Raw genomic sequence first — 13,203 nt, 5'->3', positions numbered from 1 at the left:
TCTCTCATAGGCGAATATCTTGGCAGCCCTGGGTGAAATTTGAAAATGATTCTGAGAATTAATCTTCATCGTCCATCCCAGAAAGCACCAGCAGTATTAATTTAAGGCAAAGTAAAGGTTCAAGTAGTCCCTGGGTGGCACAGTTTGCACTCACCCACTAATCGAAACATTGATGACTCAACCCCCCCCCCCCAGCGGTGCCACCAAAGAAAGGCCAGGAAATCAGTTTCCATAAAGATTACAGGAAAGGAAACCCTGCGGAGCTCACTTCTGCTGTGACACACATGGGGTAACCATTATTTGGAAGGACTATGAAGACAATGGGTTTGGTATTTTTTTTTATTATTATTACTGGTTTTAAAAAGGGAAAACTTGTTGATTATATGAAAAAAATTATAGCAAAGATTTGCTTTTCAATAGTATTTCTGAGTAGCAAAAGAGCAACAACTTTTGTTTCTGGCTTGATACTAAAGTTACAAGATTCAGTAAAACTGATTTACCTTGAATTCAAACTATACAACTAATATTGGTAGTAACACCAGCTCTTCTACCCTCAGAATTTGTAGGCAAAAAAAAAGATAGTGGAAAACCTCTTAGGAAAGTTGCCCGAGATTAACATTTGCAGGGAAACAGAAGGGGAGGAGAGGAAAAAGGAGACAGAGAAAGAGAGAGAAGAAGAATTTGACTCAATGACAGTGATTTTGGTTTAGATTTTTTGGTTTTATAACGTTAACACTTTAATGATTTAAACAAATACAAAAAACATTTTGTACTGCAAGCTGAAACAGGAGAAACATGTCAAGAATATGACCTGAGTGCCCCCTAGTGTGCTGTTGACATAGGACCAAAAACCAAACTTGTGGTGGAGTGGAAACAGACTCATAGTGACCCTACAGGACAGAGCAGAATCACCCCATAAGGTTTTCAAGGAACACCTGGTGGATTCAAACTGCCAAATTTTTGGTTAGCAGCCAAACTCTTAACCACTACACCACCAGGGTTTCCTAAATACAAAAGAAGTACAGAATCTACACTCTCCAATGTTTGGCCCTCCTAACAAGGAACCCTGGTTTTGCAGTGGTTAAAGTGCTTGATGGTAAGGTAACCAAAAGGTCTTTGGTTTGAACCCACCAACCGCTCTGCAGGAGAAAGATGGGGCAGTCCTCTTCTGTGAAAGATTTACAGCCTTGGAAACTCTATGGAGCATTTCAACTCTGTCCTAGAGGGCCACTATGAGTCAGGATCAACTCAAGGGCAGTGAGTTAACTAGAGCACCTGCTTCCATAAAGAAACCCTATGGGGTAGTTCTACTCTGTCCAAAAAGGTTTCTATGACTCGGAATTGACTCAACAGCAGGAAGTTATTAAACTAGAGCTCAGGAGTCCATGGGTGGTGCAAGCAGTTCAAACACTTGGCTGCTAAGCAAAAGGCTGGAAGTTTGAGTCTCCAAGAGGCTTATCAGCAGAAAGGCAAGTTGGCCTGATTCAGACCAGTCAGCACTGAAAACCCTATGTAGCACAGCTCTACTCTTACACACATGGGGTCACCATGAGTCCCAGCTGACAGCACATTACCTGGTTAAGCAGAGCACAAACCCAGAGTTCATGTGAAGATGAGCTGCAAGATGAGCTACGGGGTCTGAAAATGACCTGGAGGCTTTTCCTGGGTTTCCAGGCAACATGTTGGCTGAGGTCTGGTGGCTAATGTCTCCTAGTTGAACGTGATCTTAAGCTTTTATTTCTGAGATCTGTCCTCTGTAGCTGGCACAAAATGACAAGAAGTATTGTCCCCACTATAAATGTCATACGCCCTATTGACAAGGTGTAAGGGGGAATCTGCATTCCATCTCTGCATCTTTACCATGTGCCTTTTTTCTTAAAGGAAAAAAGCAACTGGTATGCCTCTTTGAGTTCTGGACCTTCATTCCACCCCCAGGTATACTGGTGTGGCCCATACACCAGGTATATGGAGTTGGCGAGCATTGAGAGGGGCTCAGAGTAGTAAAGGCTCTGTAGCAGGTCCAGGATGTAGTGCGGCCAGTTAGGATGTAGGAGACTGAACAAGGCTATCAACCATCCTGACATAACTGACACTTAGAGGACACTCTTCAAACAACAGCAGGAAACACTTTTCTTTTGAAACACTTGATAAAATAGGCCACATTATGGCCTATAACAACTCTCGATAAAATACAATGACTTCATATCATGGGAATTATGGCCCTTCAGCTGCTGGAGACTCTCTCCCAGTGAGAGAGCCAGGGGTTCTGGACACCGTGTCATCGCCACCTGCTGGCAGGAACCTGCAATGACAGGCACATGGGATGATGCAGAGAAGCTGTGCAATCAGGGATGCAAGAAACAACCAAACCAAAATAATCTCTATCTGCGATAGGTGGACAGGCCTGTGTTGCTGGTAGCATTTATTTCATATCTCATTTTAAAATTGTAGCTCTGAATGGAAGGATTACTCTGAAGAGAAAACTCCATCTCTGGGTTTGCAAATATCCTCTTCCCTAGAACAGAGCAGAGCAGGGGCCGGAGGTTCCGGATGGTGTCACCATCCTGCAGCTTCTCTCTCCTGTGATGTTGTTCAGGTTCCATTCTCCAGAAAAGGCTCCGTTTATGAGGCTCAGGTCAGCAGGGTGAGCCCAGGGTAGGGTGGTGGTGAGGGGACATTTACGGCAAGAGCCAGGGAGTGTGATGGTGAAAGTTTCAGAGCACAGGGTTGTGGGAAAAAATCTATAGGTGCTCTTTTCTGACTTACTCTTTGAATATGGTAGTGATGGGCACCTTTGATCTTGGATTATCTTCCCCAAATGAAGATTTAACTAGCGATGTGGAGCTAATGTTTTGTGCTTGACCACTACTTAAAGGTTAGCAGTTCAAATCCACCCCTGGGGCCTTGGAAGAAAGGCCTAGCAATGCACTTCTGTAAGATGAAAAGCCATTTGCTGTTGACTTGATTCTGACTCACGGTGACCCCACGTGCGTCAATGGTATGATTTTCAATGATTCATTTCTCAGAGGTAGATCACCAGGTTTTTTGTTTATTTTATTTTATTTAGTTTTGATGCTACTGTTTTTGGACTAGAAGCTGAGCACATTAAGTGTTAAATATAATTTTTAATGAGTTAATAATTTTTTGATTGTTTCATGTGTGATGGTAAATCTTGCCCTTGTTATTCCATCTAGCCTACAAGTGGAAGTCTGTCTTCCACTCAGTTTCAAAATTTTTTAGTTACTCTATTTCCAAATTGTAGAAATTCAACTTATTCATCTTCAGTTCTGAAGTGTCCTCATTTTTTATTTCCGTACCTTGCATGCAATGTTTAGTTCGTCATTTGTTTCTTTGAATAAACTCGCATAATGCCAAATGTGAAGTATGATCAGAATCCTTTTGTTCCCTGTTATTTCTGTTGTATCACATTCATATTCATATCATGTTGCTGTTCTGCATCATCACACTGGGTCCAACTGATAGTGACCCTCTGTGTACAACAAACCAAAACACCCCCTGGTGCTGAGCTGCCCTCACAGCCTTTGCTGTGTTTGAGCCCAGTGTTGCAGCCACTGTGTCAACCCATTTCTTTGAGGCTCTTTCTCTTTTTGCTGACCCTCTACTTATGAGGCATGATCTCCTGCAGGGAATGGTCCCTCCTGATAATACATCCGAAGTAAGAGAAATGAAGTCTCACCTTCAAGGCTGAAGAGCTCCAGGTCCACTGAGGCCATCCATACCTGGAAAGAAACTCTTTGAAGAGTTGGCATTCAATCACAACTTTACAATGAAATCCTGCTTGTTTTTTCTTCTCATTTCCACAAATGATTCTAGAGCCCTCTTTTCAAATCCTACCCACTGTGGGCCTGAAAAGTTCCACTTTCTCTTTGGTTCACATTTCCTTTGTGATCTAAGCCCTCTGGATGCTAGCTCAATATAGGCTCCCTGAGGACGTTCATTTCGAGTAAATTTGGGGCCTGTCTTCCATTTCTCTGGCCCCTCCATAAGCCCTGGAATCCAATCTCAAGTACATGCAGTGTCTTTTCGGTATCCTTCAGGATACAAGTATCTTCAGAGCTCAGACATTTTCTAGCTATAAATTTTTATGTAGCAATGAGGCAAAAATTTCCCATATTCTCCCCTCTCCTTCTATTTTTTTCCAGTTTTTTTTTATTGTGTTCCGAAACTGTTGTTGTAAGGAAACTAGGCCAACATTTATGTAACCTGAACTGATTTAAAATTGTTTTTAAGTTAAAATTGTAGCTCTTCATTAGATTTTAGGTGCTGCAAGCAGTTGTGACGGGCGGCTAACCTAAAGGTTGGCAGTTTGAACACACTCAGGCTACCCTGGAAGAAAAGCCTGTCAGTCTGCTTCTATAAAGAATACAGGCAAGAAAACCCTATGGAGCACCTCTGGTGCATAACACATGTGGTTGTCATGAGTTGGAATCCACTGGACTGCAAGTTTTTTTTTTTTTTTAAGATATTAGAGCTCCTATGAACCTGCTTTGTCTTTTATAGTCATAAAATTATACTTTGTGATATATTTGGCACTTGAAGTACGTTGGCTAGTTTCACAACCTATCGCCCATGTAATTTGCTTTCAATTCACTAACTGCTTTGCATAGGCCCCTCCAACACCAGGCTGGCTGCTCAGATACTATAAACAGGGCCTTTGCTATGGGAGCTGATCTGCATCAGGCAGGCAGGGGCAGCAAGATGGTGCCATACACTCTGGTCCTCACGTCCCTGTTGCTCTGGGCCTCTGGTGAGAAATTAAAACTGTTTCAATCTCTCCAGAGTAGTATCTTTCTAGAGTAGGAAAATGATTTTAACATATAGTGGGAAATGACAGTTATTTGTAAAATGGAACCAATAACTTGCTGACTTGTAATATCACTAGATGTTGTGGTATATTTTAATCTGTGTGTGAAAAAGTGTGTGTGTATATGTATACATGGTAATTGTCTACTCTGATTGCAGGTGCCAGTGGGGACATTGTGGTGACCCAGTCTCCAGCCTCTCTGGCTAAGTCTCAAGGAGAAACGGTCACCATCAACTGCAAGGCCAGCCAGAGTGTGAGCAGCTACTTAGCCTGGTACCAGCAGAAACCAGGACAGGCTCCTAAGCAGCTCATCTATGCTGCATCCAGCCGGGCATCTGGGGTCCCTGACCGGTTCAGTGGCAGTGGGTCAGGGACAGACTTCACTTTCACCATCAGCAACTTCCAGCCTGAAGACGCCGCAGTTTATTACTGTCAGCTGTATTATTATAGTGCTAACACCCACAGTGCTTCAGCCTCGAACAAAAACCTCCTCCCGAGGGCTACAGCCTAGTGACTCTTCACTGCACCAGCTGCTTCCTTTCTGCTCAGCCCTCAACATGCACTCTTCCTCTGTCTGCCCCAAGGAACACATCTCCTGAGGAATTCCTTGGAGTATTTGCAGGTTCCAAGGGAAAATTAAGGGATGTGGATTCTTCTGGACCCCATTTTGTGGTAAATTATAGAAAAAAGAAAACTCTAAAAATCTCTTGTAAGTTTTGTCAGGAGTTTTCATATCACAAGAATCTGCTTGTTTCACAAGGATAGATCACATGGCTAATTTGGGGAGGCGTCTGGTGAGTTTTTGCTCCTGATGGATCAGTTAGTTCTCTCTTCCCTGTGCTTCCTTGCCTCTGAAATGTTCTCTTTTTAATTCTTAGATTTCCTGGACTTATTACTTTCCATGCAATCACTACTCACAACTCTGGACCTAACCAAGTATTAAACTTGGGCCCTTCATACTTAACATCTCCCTCAGAGGACAAAATAATGCTCTTTTATTTTTTCCTTCCATGGATCCTGTTTTCCCACAAAGCTTTCCTGGTCAATGTCAATGAGGGTGTTTTCTTGGTCTAAGCTCCCATTTTACTGCCTTTTTCTCCTCTCTCCATTTCCTTCAGTGACACTCATTCGTTCAAAGGCCAGACTCTAGCTCATTAACCCTATTACTCTAGAAACATGTGACAGCTTTCCCATGTTTTTTTCATTAGTTGTCAATTCCTCTTTACTTTAATCCCTTGGGTGCCCAAGTTTAATTTAGTAACTGAGGGAAATCATGGTTCTTTCCTGTTGTTAGTTGCCATCTTGTGACTCCATGACTCATGACAATTCAATGAACAATATTATTGTTGTGATCCACAGGGTTTTCACTGGCTGATTTCTCAGAGGTAGATCACCACACTTTCTTTCTAGTCTGCATTAATCTGCAAGTGCTACAGAAACCTGTCCAGCATCACAACAAGATGTGTAGAGGAAGTGTGGTAAACGAGGCCCGTCGGTCCCTGCTCTGGTTTATGCTCACAACCCAAGTAGTGTTTCCAGTCAGTGTAGATGGGACCCTGACTGACCCTACAGCTAGGGAGACTGTACCTCCTCAGAGACAGCAGAGATTCTGGCACCTACTCAGCAGGATCTGCCCTCTGGAACCTAAAATATCAGACACACGAGGATAATCCAGAGACGCTGTGTAATCAGGGAGAGAAGGAAGGTCAAACCAATGGTCTCTAACTGGGACAAGTGGACAGGCCTGGTTGGCTTGTACCATTTATTTCATATCTCGTTTCAAAATGTAGGCCTATCTGAATAGGTGGATCACCCGGGAGAGAAAACTCCAAGTCTAGGAGATGAGGCTTCTGGGGCAGATAAAGGAAGTGTGCACATTCAGGACTACGGAGGAAGGAAGCAGCTGGTGCAGTGAAGACTCACAGACCTCCAGCCCTGGGAGGAGGCCTGTGTTCCAGGCTGAAGCACTGTGAGAAGGCAGCCATAATGTTGCTAACAACAATAATCTGCCACATCCTCAGCCTGGAGGCTCCTGATGGTGAGAGTGAAGTCTGCCCCAGACCCACTGCCACGACGCCGGTCAAGGATCTCAGATGCCTAGTGGGATGCAACGGAGATAAGCAGCTTAGGAGCCTGTGCTGCTTCCTGCCGGCACCAGGCTAAAACGCTGCTAACACTCTGGCTGGGCTTGTACTGATGGTGACCTTTCCTTCTGGAGACACAGTCAAGGAGACAGGAGACTGTGTTACCATGATGTCCCCACTGGCACCTGCGATCAAAGACAACAATTAGTATACATGCATACACACACTTTTTCCTAGGCATATTAAAATACACCATTTTGAATGTGTATTTCAGTGGAATACATATCACACATAATTAACCCATTATTTACGACGACGTCCTAAAATCATTTTTCAGCTCTACAAAGAAACTTCTCTAAAGGGAATTGAAGCACTTTTCAACTCTCACCAGAGACCCAGAGCAACAGGAATATAAGGACAGAAGCCTGTAACACCATCTTGCTGCCTTCACCTGCCTGATAAAGATCAGTTCACCTTGCAAAGCCTCTCTTTATAAAATATGAGCAGCCAGACTGGGCTTGGAGGGACTATGCAAAGCCATCATTGAACATGGAAGCAAAGTACAGGGACAGTGGGTTGTGAAACTAACCAGTGTAAATCAAGAGCCAATGACTAGAAAAGACAAAATAGTCAACTTAGAACCTCTAATATCAACTAAGAAGCTCTAAAACTACAAGCATTAGCTTCTCTGAAGAAGAGTTTCTATTTGAAATAAGGAAAAAAAAAATTGAAATGGGTTCAAGGTCCATAAATGATGGGCTAGTTTCCTGAGATCTACAATCCTGGTGAAATAATACAAAATGCTCGAAATATATAAAAGAAAGACTAGATGACAGTGGAGAACTTTTGGCTCACTTTTTGAAAAAAATTTATGGCCAGAAAATGTCTGAGCTCTATAGCCACTTTTTATCCTGAAGGACAGTTTAAGGTCACTGCATACACTAAAGATTTAATTCTAGGGTATGTAAGATCCAGGGAAATGGAAGACAGGCCCAGAAATTACCCATCTGGGGAGTCCTGAGAGACCCTATGTTGCACTAGAGCCAAGGGGGAGGGCTGTAACCCCAAAGTCAGTGTGAAGCAAAGAAAGTGAACCTTTCCTTCCCACAGCTCCTAGGAAATGATCGAAGGGCTCTAGGGTCATTGTGGAAATGGACAGGAAAAAAAAAAGCAAGATTTCCTTGGGAAGTTGTGTCTGAAAGTCAACCTTCCAAGGAATTGCACTCCAGGTGTGTATGCCCTAGGTGGTTCTGGAACTCTCCAACCTGGAAATTAGTTTAAGAGAGCCCAGTAGATCGGTCCAACAAGTGGAAGTTGCTCTGGAAGAGGGCACACCCATCGTAAATCCTCAGGAAAACTCACAAATAATTTTTCAAAGACTGATACCTCCAAGAAGTCAGAGATCCTTAACATGCAAGAACATGAGATAACTGGGATATGAAAATGAAGGTGATGCAACTGAAATAACAGAGAACAAAAGGCATCCTCTTCACGCTTTAGATTTGGGAGCTGTGTGAGTTTATTTAGACAAATAAATGATAAACTTTATATATCATACAAGGCACAAAAACTAAAAGCAGGCTACTCCATTTCTGAAAAAAAAATTCCAGAAATTAGATACAGAATTCATGTCGGTCAGGTTGTCATACTGTGGGGGCTTGCGTATTGCTGTGATGCTGGTAGCTATGCTGCTGATATACAAATACCAGGAGGGTCACCACAGTGGACAGATTTCAGCTGAGCTTCCAGACCAAGACAAACTAGGAAGAAGGACCTGGTGGTCTGCTTCTGAAAGAATCAGCCAGGGAAAGCCTTATTAATAGCAGGAGAACAATGTCTGTTACAGTGCCAGAAGATGAGGCCCTCAGGCTGGAAGGCACTCAAAAGATGACTGGGGAAGAGCTGCCTCCTTAGAGTTGACTTTATTGACACGCATGGAGTCAAGCTTTCGGGACACTGGTGTGGTGATGTGGCATGAGTCAAAATGAGAAGAAACAGCTGAAAACATCCAATAATAATTGAAATGTGGAATGTATGAAGTAAGAGTCTTAGAAAAAGAGAAATTGTCAAACTTGAAATAGATCAATATCCAAGATATTAGTCAGCTGAAATGGACTGGTATTGGTCGTTTTGAGTCGGAAAATCATATGGCCTACTATGCAGGGAAGGAGAACTTGAAGGGAATGGCATTGCACTTATCATCAAGAAGAACATTTCAAAATCTATCCTGAAGTACAAGGCTCACAGTGATAGAATAACATCTACAGGCCCACAAATATTACCAGTTAATACAAGTAGTATTCAAATTTACCCACCAACCACGAAGGCCAAAGACGAAGAAATAGAAGACTTTTACCAAGTTCTGTGGCCTGAAATTGATTCAATATGCAATCAGGATGGTGATTGGAATGAGAAAGTTGGCAATAAAGAACGATCAGCACATGCAAAATATGGCCTTGGTGGTAGAAAGAATTGTGGAGATTGCATAATTTGGGGAGTATGAAAAGAGATGGTCTCGGTTTGGTGACTACATAGAAGTCTTTCAATGAGTGAAACAGGACATAACTGGAGGGGGATGTGAAATCAGCAGAGTTTTTATAAATGATGTTTCATGCTGACAGAAATGATGCTAAAGTGAGGGGAACATGCATAGTTCAGAAAAGAGAGGTGATGAATGCCAAGATGGCCTTGGAAGGCACGGGGGTTTAGGAGCAGAGGGCCTGGCCTCAGGTAGGAGGACTGTCTGCTCATCTACAGTAATAGGAAGGAAGGAAGGCAGCACATGAGGGTGTAGACGCCTGTGGGTCAGAAGATGCGTGAGAGGAGCTAGTGGAAGCTCGTCCAAGACACAGGAAATGAGGTCATTTGCTGAAAGGCAGGATGAGAAGTAGGTGTTGAAACTTGAAGAGAAAAGAAAAGACAAAGGGTGGAGACTGAATGAACCAGGTAAATGAGGTAGGATTGCGAGGCAGGACTAAGAGCTGTCCTGAGGTAGTGTGCATAAATATGTGGTGAGATTAAACAGAATAATTATGTCTTTTTCTCCAGGCACATTACGAATATGGATGCAGGAGTGTGGAGGGTGGAGTTTTTTCCAGGGTTTAGGTTTTCCAAGATGAATGTGATGGAATAAGGGAGGGGCCATGGCATTCTTCGTTTGGGTGAGGGCATTATTATAAAGAAGATTGGAATTTAGAGTGGTTTTATGAATTGAATGTGAACTCAATGGCAGCTATACACAAGAAGTAGGGAAATGGGAATATGAGGGTGCAGAGAAAGCCAAAACAGATTTATTCAAATAATCTTTTAAGAAAAAGGTAAAATTCTGTCTTAGGAAATACAAAAAAAAAAAAAAAGGAGACACTAGGTTTTTTAATTTTTCTTATGATTGAAGGACCTTGTTTTCTGTTCCTCAGTTTTATACTAGGAACTTTTTTTTTTTTTTAATGTATTTGGGATAATATAACTTGCATTGCTTTTATACAAAAGGCAAGCAGGGATCTAGTATTTTCATTCCGGAGATGTTTTCTCTGACATAAACTTGAGTGGGGAAACAGGGACAGGAATGCTCAGGTGTTAGTGGCTCTAGCCTTTGCCCTAGAGAGGAGGTGCTGTTCCAGCGCAGCAGTTAAAGGCGCCTGGGAGTCAGGGTTGACACGGGTTAGAGACGGTCAGATGGGACTGCAAATGGCCACCTAGTGACGCCCAGGGTGAGGGCTGAGAGCAGATTTGAAGGAAGTGAGCAGGAAGGGCAGGAGGCCTGCTCTCTTTTGGAGCCAGAGAAGGCCTAGTTGCCGATTTTCTGACTTACTTCATGCCAACTTTTTTGTATGAGCAAAACGAATAAACCACAGCAATCCCTGTGACAGCGTCTGGTAAGTGGGACCCTCCCCCACACCTCTGCCCTGGTAAGAGGTTTATATCTGGGGTCACATTTTTATGAGAGGACATCTTGATTTTGGAACACAGCAGTTTGTTGTACTATCTTTGATCCGATGGTGCTGATAGCAAGAGTGAAGTTGGCCTCAGATCCACTGCCAGTGAAGCGGGTGGACACACTATCAACGTTGGTGGAAGTGTGGTAAATGAAGACCCTAGGAGTCTTGCTAGACTCTGACTGGCCCTTCAGCTGATGGAGACTCTCTCCCAGGGAGACAGCCAGGGGTTCTGGTGCCTGTGTTTTCGCCATCTGCTGGCAGAAACCTGTAATGACAGGCACAGGGCTATGATGCAGAGATGCTGGGCAATCAGGGATAGAAGAAATAACCAAAACAAAATAATCTATATCTGCGATAGGTGGACGGGACTGTGTTGCTGCAGCACTTATTTCATATCTCATTTTAAAATTGTAGATGGAAATGGAAGGATTACTCTGGAGAGAAAACTCCGTCTCTAGGATTCCACACATCCTCTCCCCTGGAACAGAGCAGAGGAGGAGCCTGAGGGTCTGGATGGTGTCACCATCCTGCAGCTTTTCTCTCGTGTGATGTTGCTCAGGTTCCACCCTCCAGAAAAGGCTCCACTATGAGGCTCAGGTCCGCAGGGCTGAGCCCAGGTGGGGTGCTAGCAAGGAGACCTTTACGCCAAGACACAGGGAGTATGATGGTGACGTCTTAGAGCACAAGGTTGTGGTAGAAAATCTTGTAGGGTGCTCCCTTCTAACTTCCTTTTTAAATATGGCAGTCATGGCCACCTTTCACCTTGTGTTCTCTGCCCAAAACTAAGATTTATCTAGAGATGTGGAGCAACTGTTTCAAGCTGGAACTCTTACAGAGAAAATTAGCAGTTCGAATCCACCCATGAGGCCTTGGTAGAAAGGCCTGACAGTCTTCTTTTATAAGATTAAAAATTGTCTGCAGTTGAGTAGATTCTGACTTATGGTGACCCCACCTGTGTCCGAGTAGTAGTGTGACCACAGTGTTTTCAAAGGCTGATTCTTCAGAAGTCGATTGCCAGGCATTTTGTTGGCTCGTGTGTTTGTTTTTTTCTGTTTTTGAGATCACTTTTGATAGCCTAGGAGCTGAGGATGTTAACCGTTATATGTAAGTTTTATTAATTAATTCTTTTTTTGGTTATCTCATGTGTGAGGGTAAACTTTGTCCTTGTTATTGCATCTAGCCTACAAGTGGAAGTCTTTCTTCCACTGACTTTTAACTTTTAAAACTTTGGTATTTCCATTTCTAATTTCTAGAAATTCAATTGGTTGTTTTTCAGATCTGAAGTGTCCCTGTTTTAGTTTCCTGTAGTTCCTCATTTATTTCTTTACAAAAAACTCCTATAATGCCCAAATCTGAAGTGTGAATAGAACTCCTTTTTTTTTTTTGTTACTTCTGTTGCATCACATTTGTATTCATATCCTGTTGCGGTTGTTGTTAGGTGCCATAAGTACAACAGGACAAAGCACTCCCTGGTCCTACGCCATTCTCAAAATCTTTGCTATCTTCAAGCCCGTTTTTGTAGCCATTGTGTCAATCCATCTCATTTAGGGTCTTCCTATTTTTGCTGACCCTCTGCTTTACCAAGAATGACGTCCTTCTCCAGGAACTGGTCCTTCCTAAAAAAATGTCCAAAGTAAGAGAGATGAAGTCTTGCCATTCTGAAGGATACTTAAAAGTCACTGAAAACCCTTGAGATACTATTCAAGGACTGTGCCTGGAGTGCCAAGGCTATGCCAGAGAAATGGAAGACAGGCCCAGAATTCACACTTGTGGAAAGTCCTCAGGGACCCTATTGAGCTAGGGCCCAGGAGACCTGGAATCATTGGCCAAGGCCATTCTGGCTAAAAAACAGATAGGTTCATTCTTCTGTTTGTTCATGGTATACTCAACACCATAATTTAAAAACATCAATTCTTCTTTGGTCTTTCTTATTCATTGGTGTTCAACCATTTCAAGAGGTAGTGTATGATCAGGAACCAGTGGTGCTAAAGGAAGAAGTCCAAGCTGCACTGAAGGCATTGGTGAAAAGCAAGGCTTCAGGAGTTGCAGAATATCAATTGAGATGTTTCAACAAATGAATGCAGTGCTGGAAGTGCTCACTCCTCTCTGCCAAGAAATTTGCAAGACAGCTACCTGACCTACTGCCTGGAAGAGAGCCACATTTATGCCTATTCCCAAGGAAGTTGATCCAACAGAATGAGGAAATCATCAAAAAATGTCATTAATATCACACACAAGCAAAATGTTGCTGAAGATCATTCAAAAGCAGCTGCGGCAGTAGTATATCGACAGGCAACTGCCAGAAACTCAGGCTGCATTCAGAAGAGGATGTGGAACCAGGGATGTCATTGCTGAG

The 13,203-nt window shown here is 43.0% G+C and overlaps 1 gene segment (V, D, J or C); it reads left to right on the top strand.

The window, feature by feature from the left end:
• Positions 1-4,970: 4,970 nt before the first annotated feature.
• The window catches only part of LOC104847239 (immunoglobulin kappa variable 4-1-like), a gene marked incomplete at its 5' end in the record, with an annotated part of 28,026 nt that continues 19,793 nt past the window's right edge, over positions 4,971-13,203 (top strand). The window contains 1 exon segment of the V gene segment in view: positions 4,971-5,191. Within this exon segment, the coding sequence occupies positions 4,971-5,191 (221 nt within the window).

The sequence above is a fragment of the Loxodonta africana genome, chromosome 15, assembly GCF_030014295.1.
Source record: "Loxodonta africana isolate mLoxAfr1 chromosome 15, mLoxAfr1.hap2, whole genome shotgun sequence".
Taxonomy (NCBI): Eukaryota; Metazoa; Chordata; class Mammalia; order Proboscidea; family Elephantidae; genus Loxodonta; species Loxodonta africana.
The sequence above is the reverse complement of the archived record's forward strand: the minus strand, read 5'-3'. Positions and strand labels throughout refer to the sequence as shown.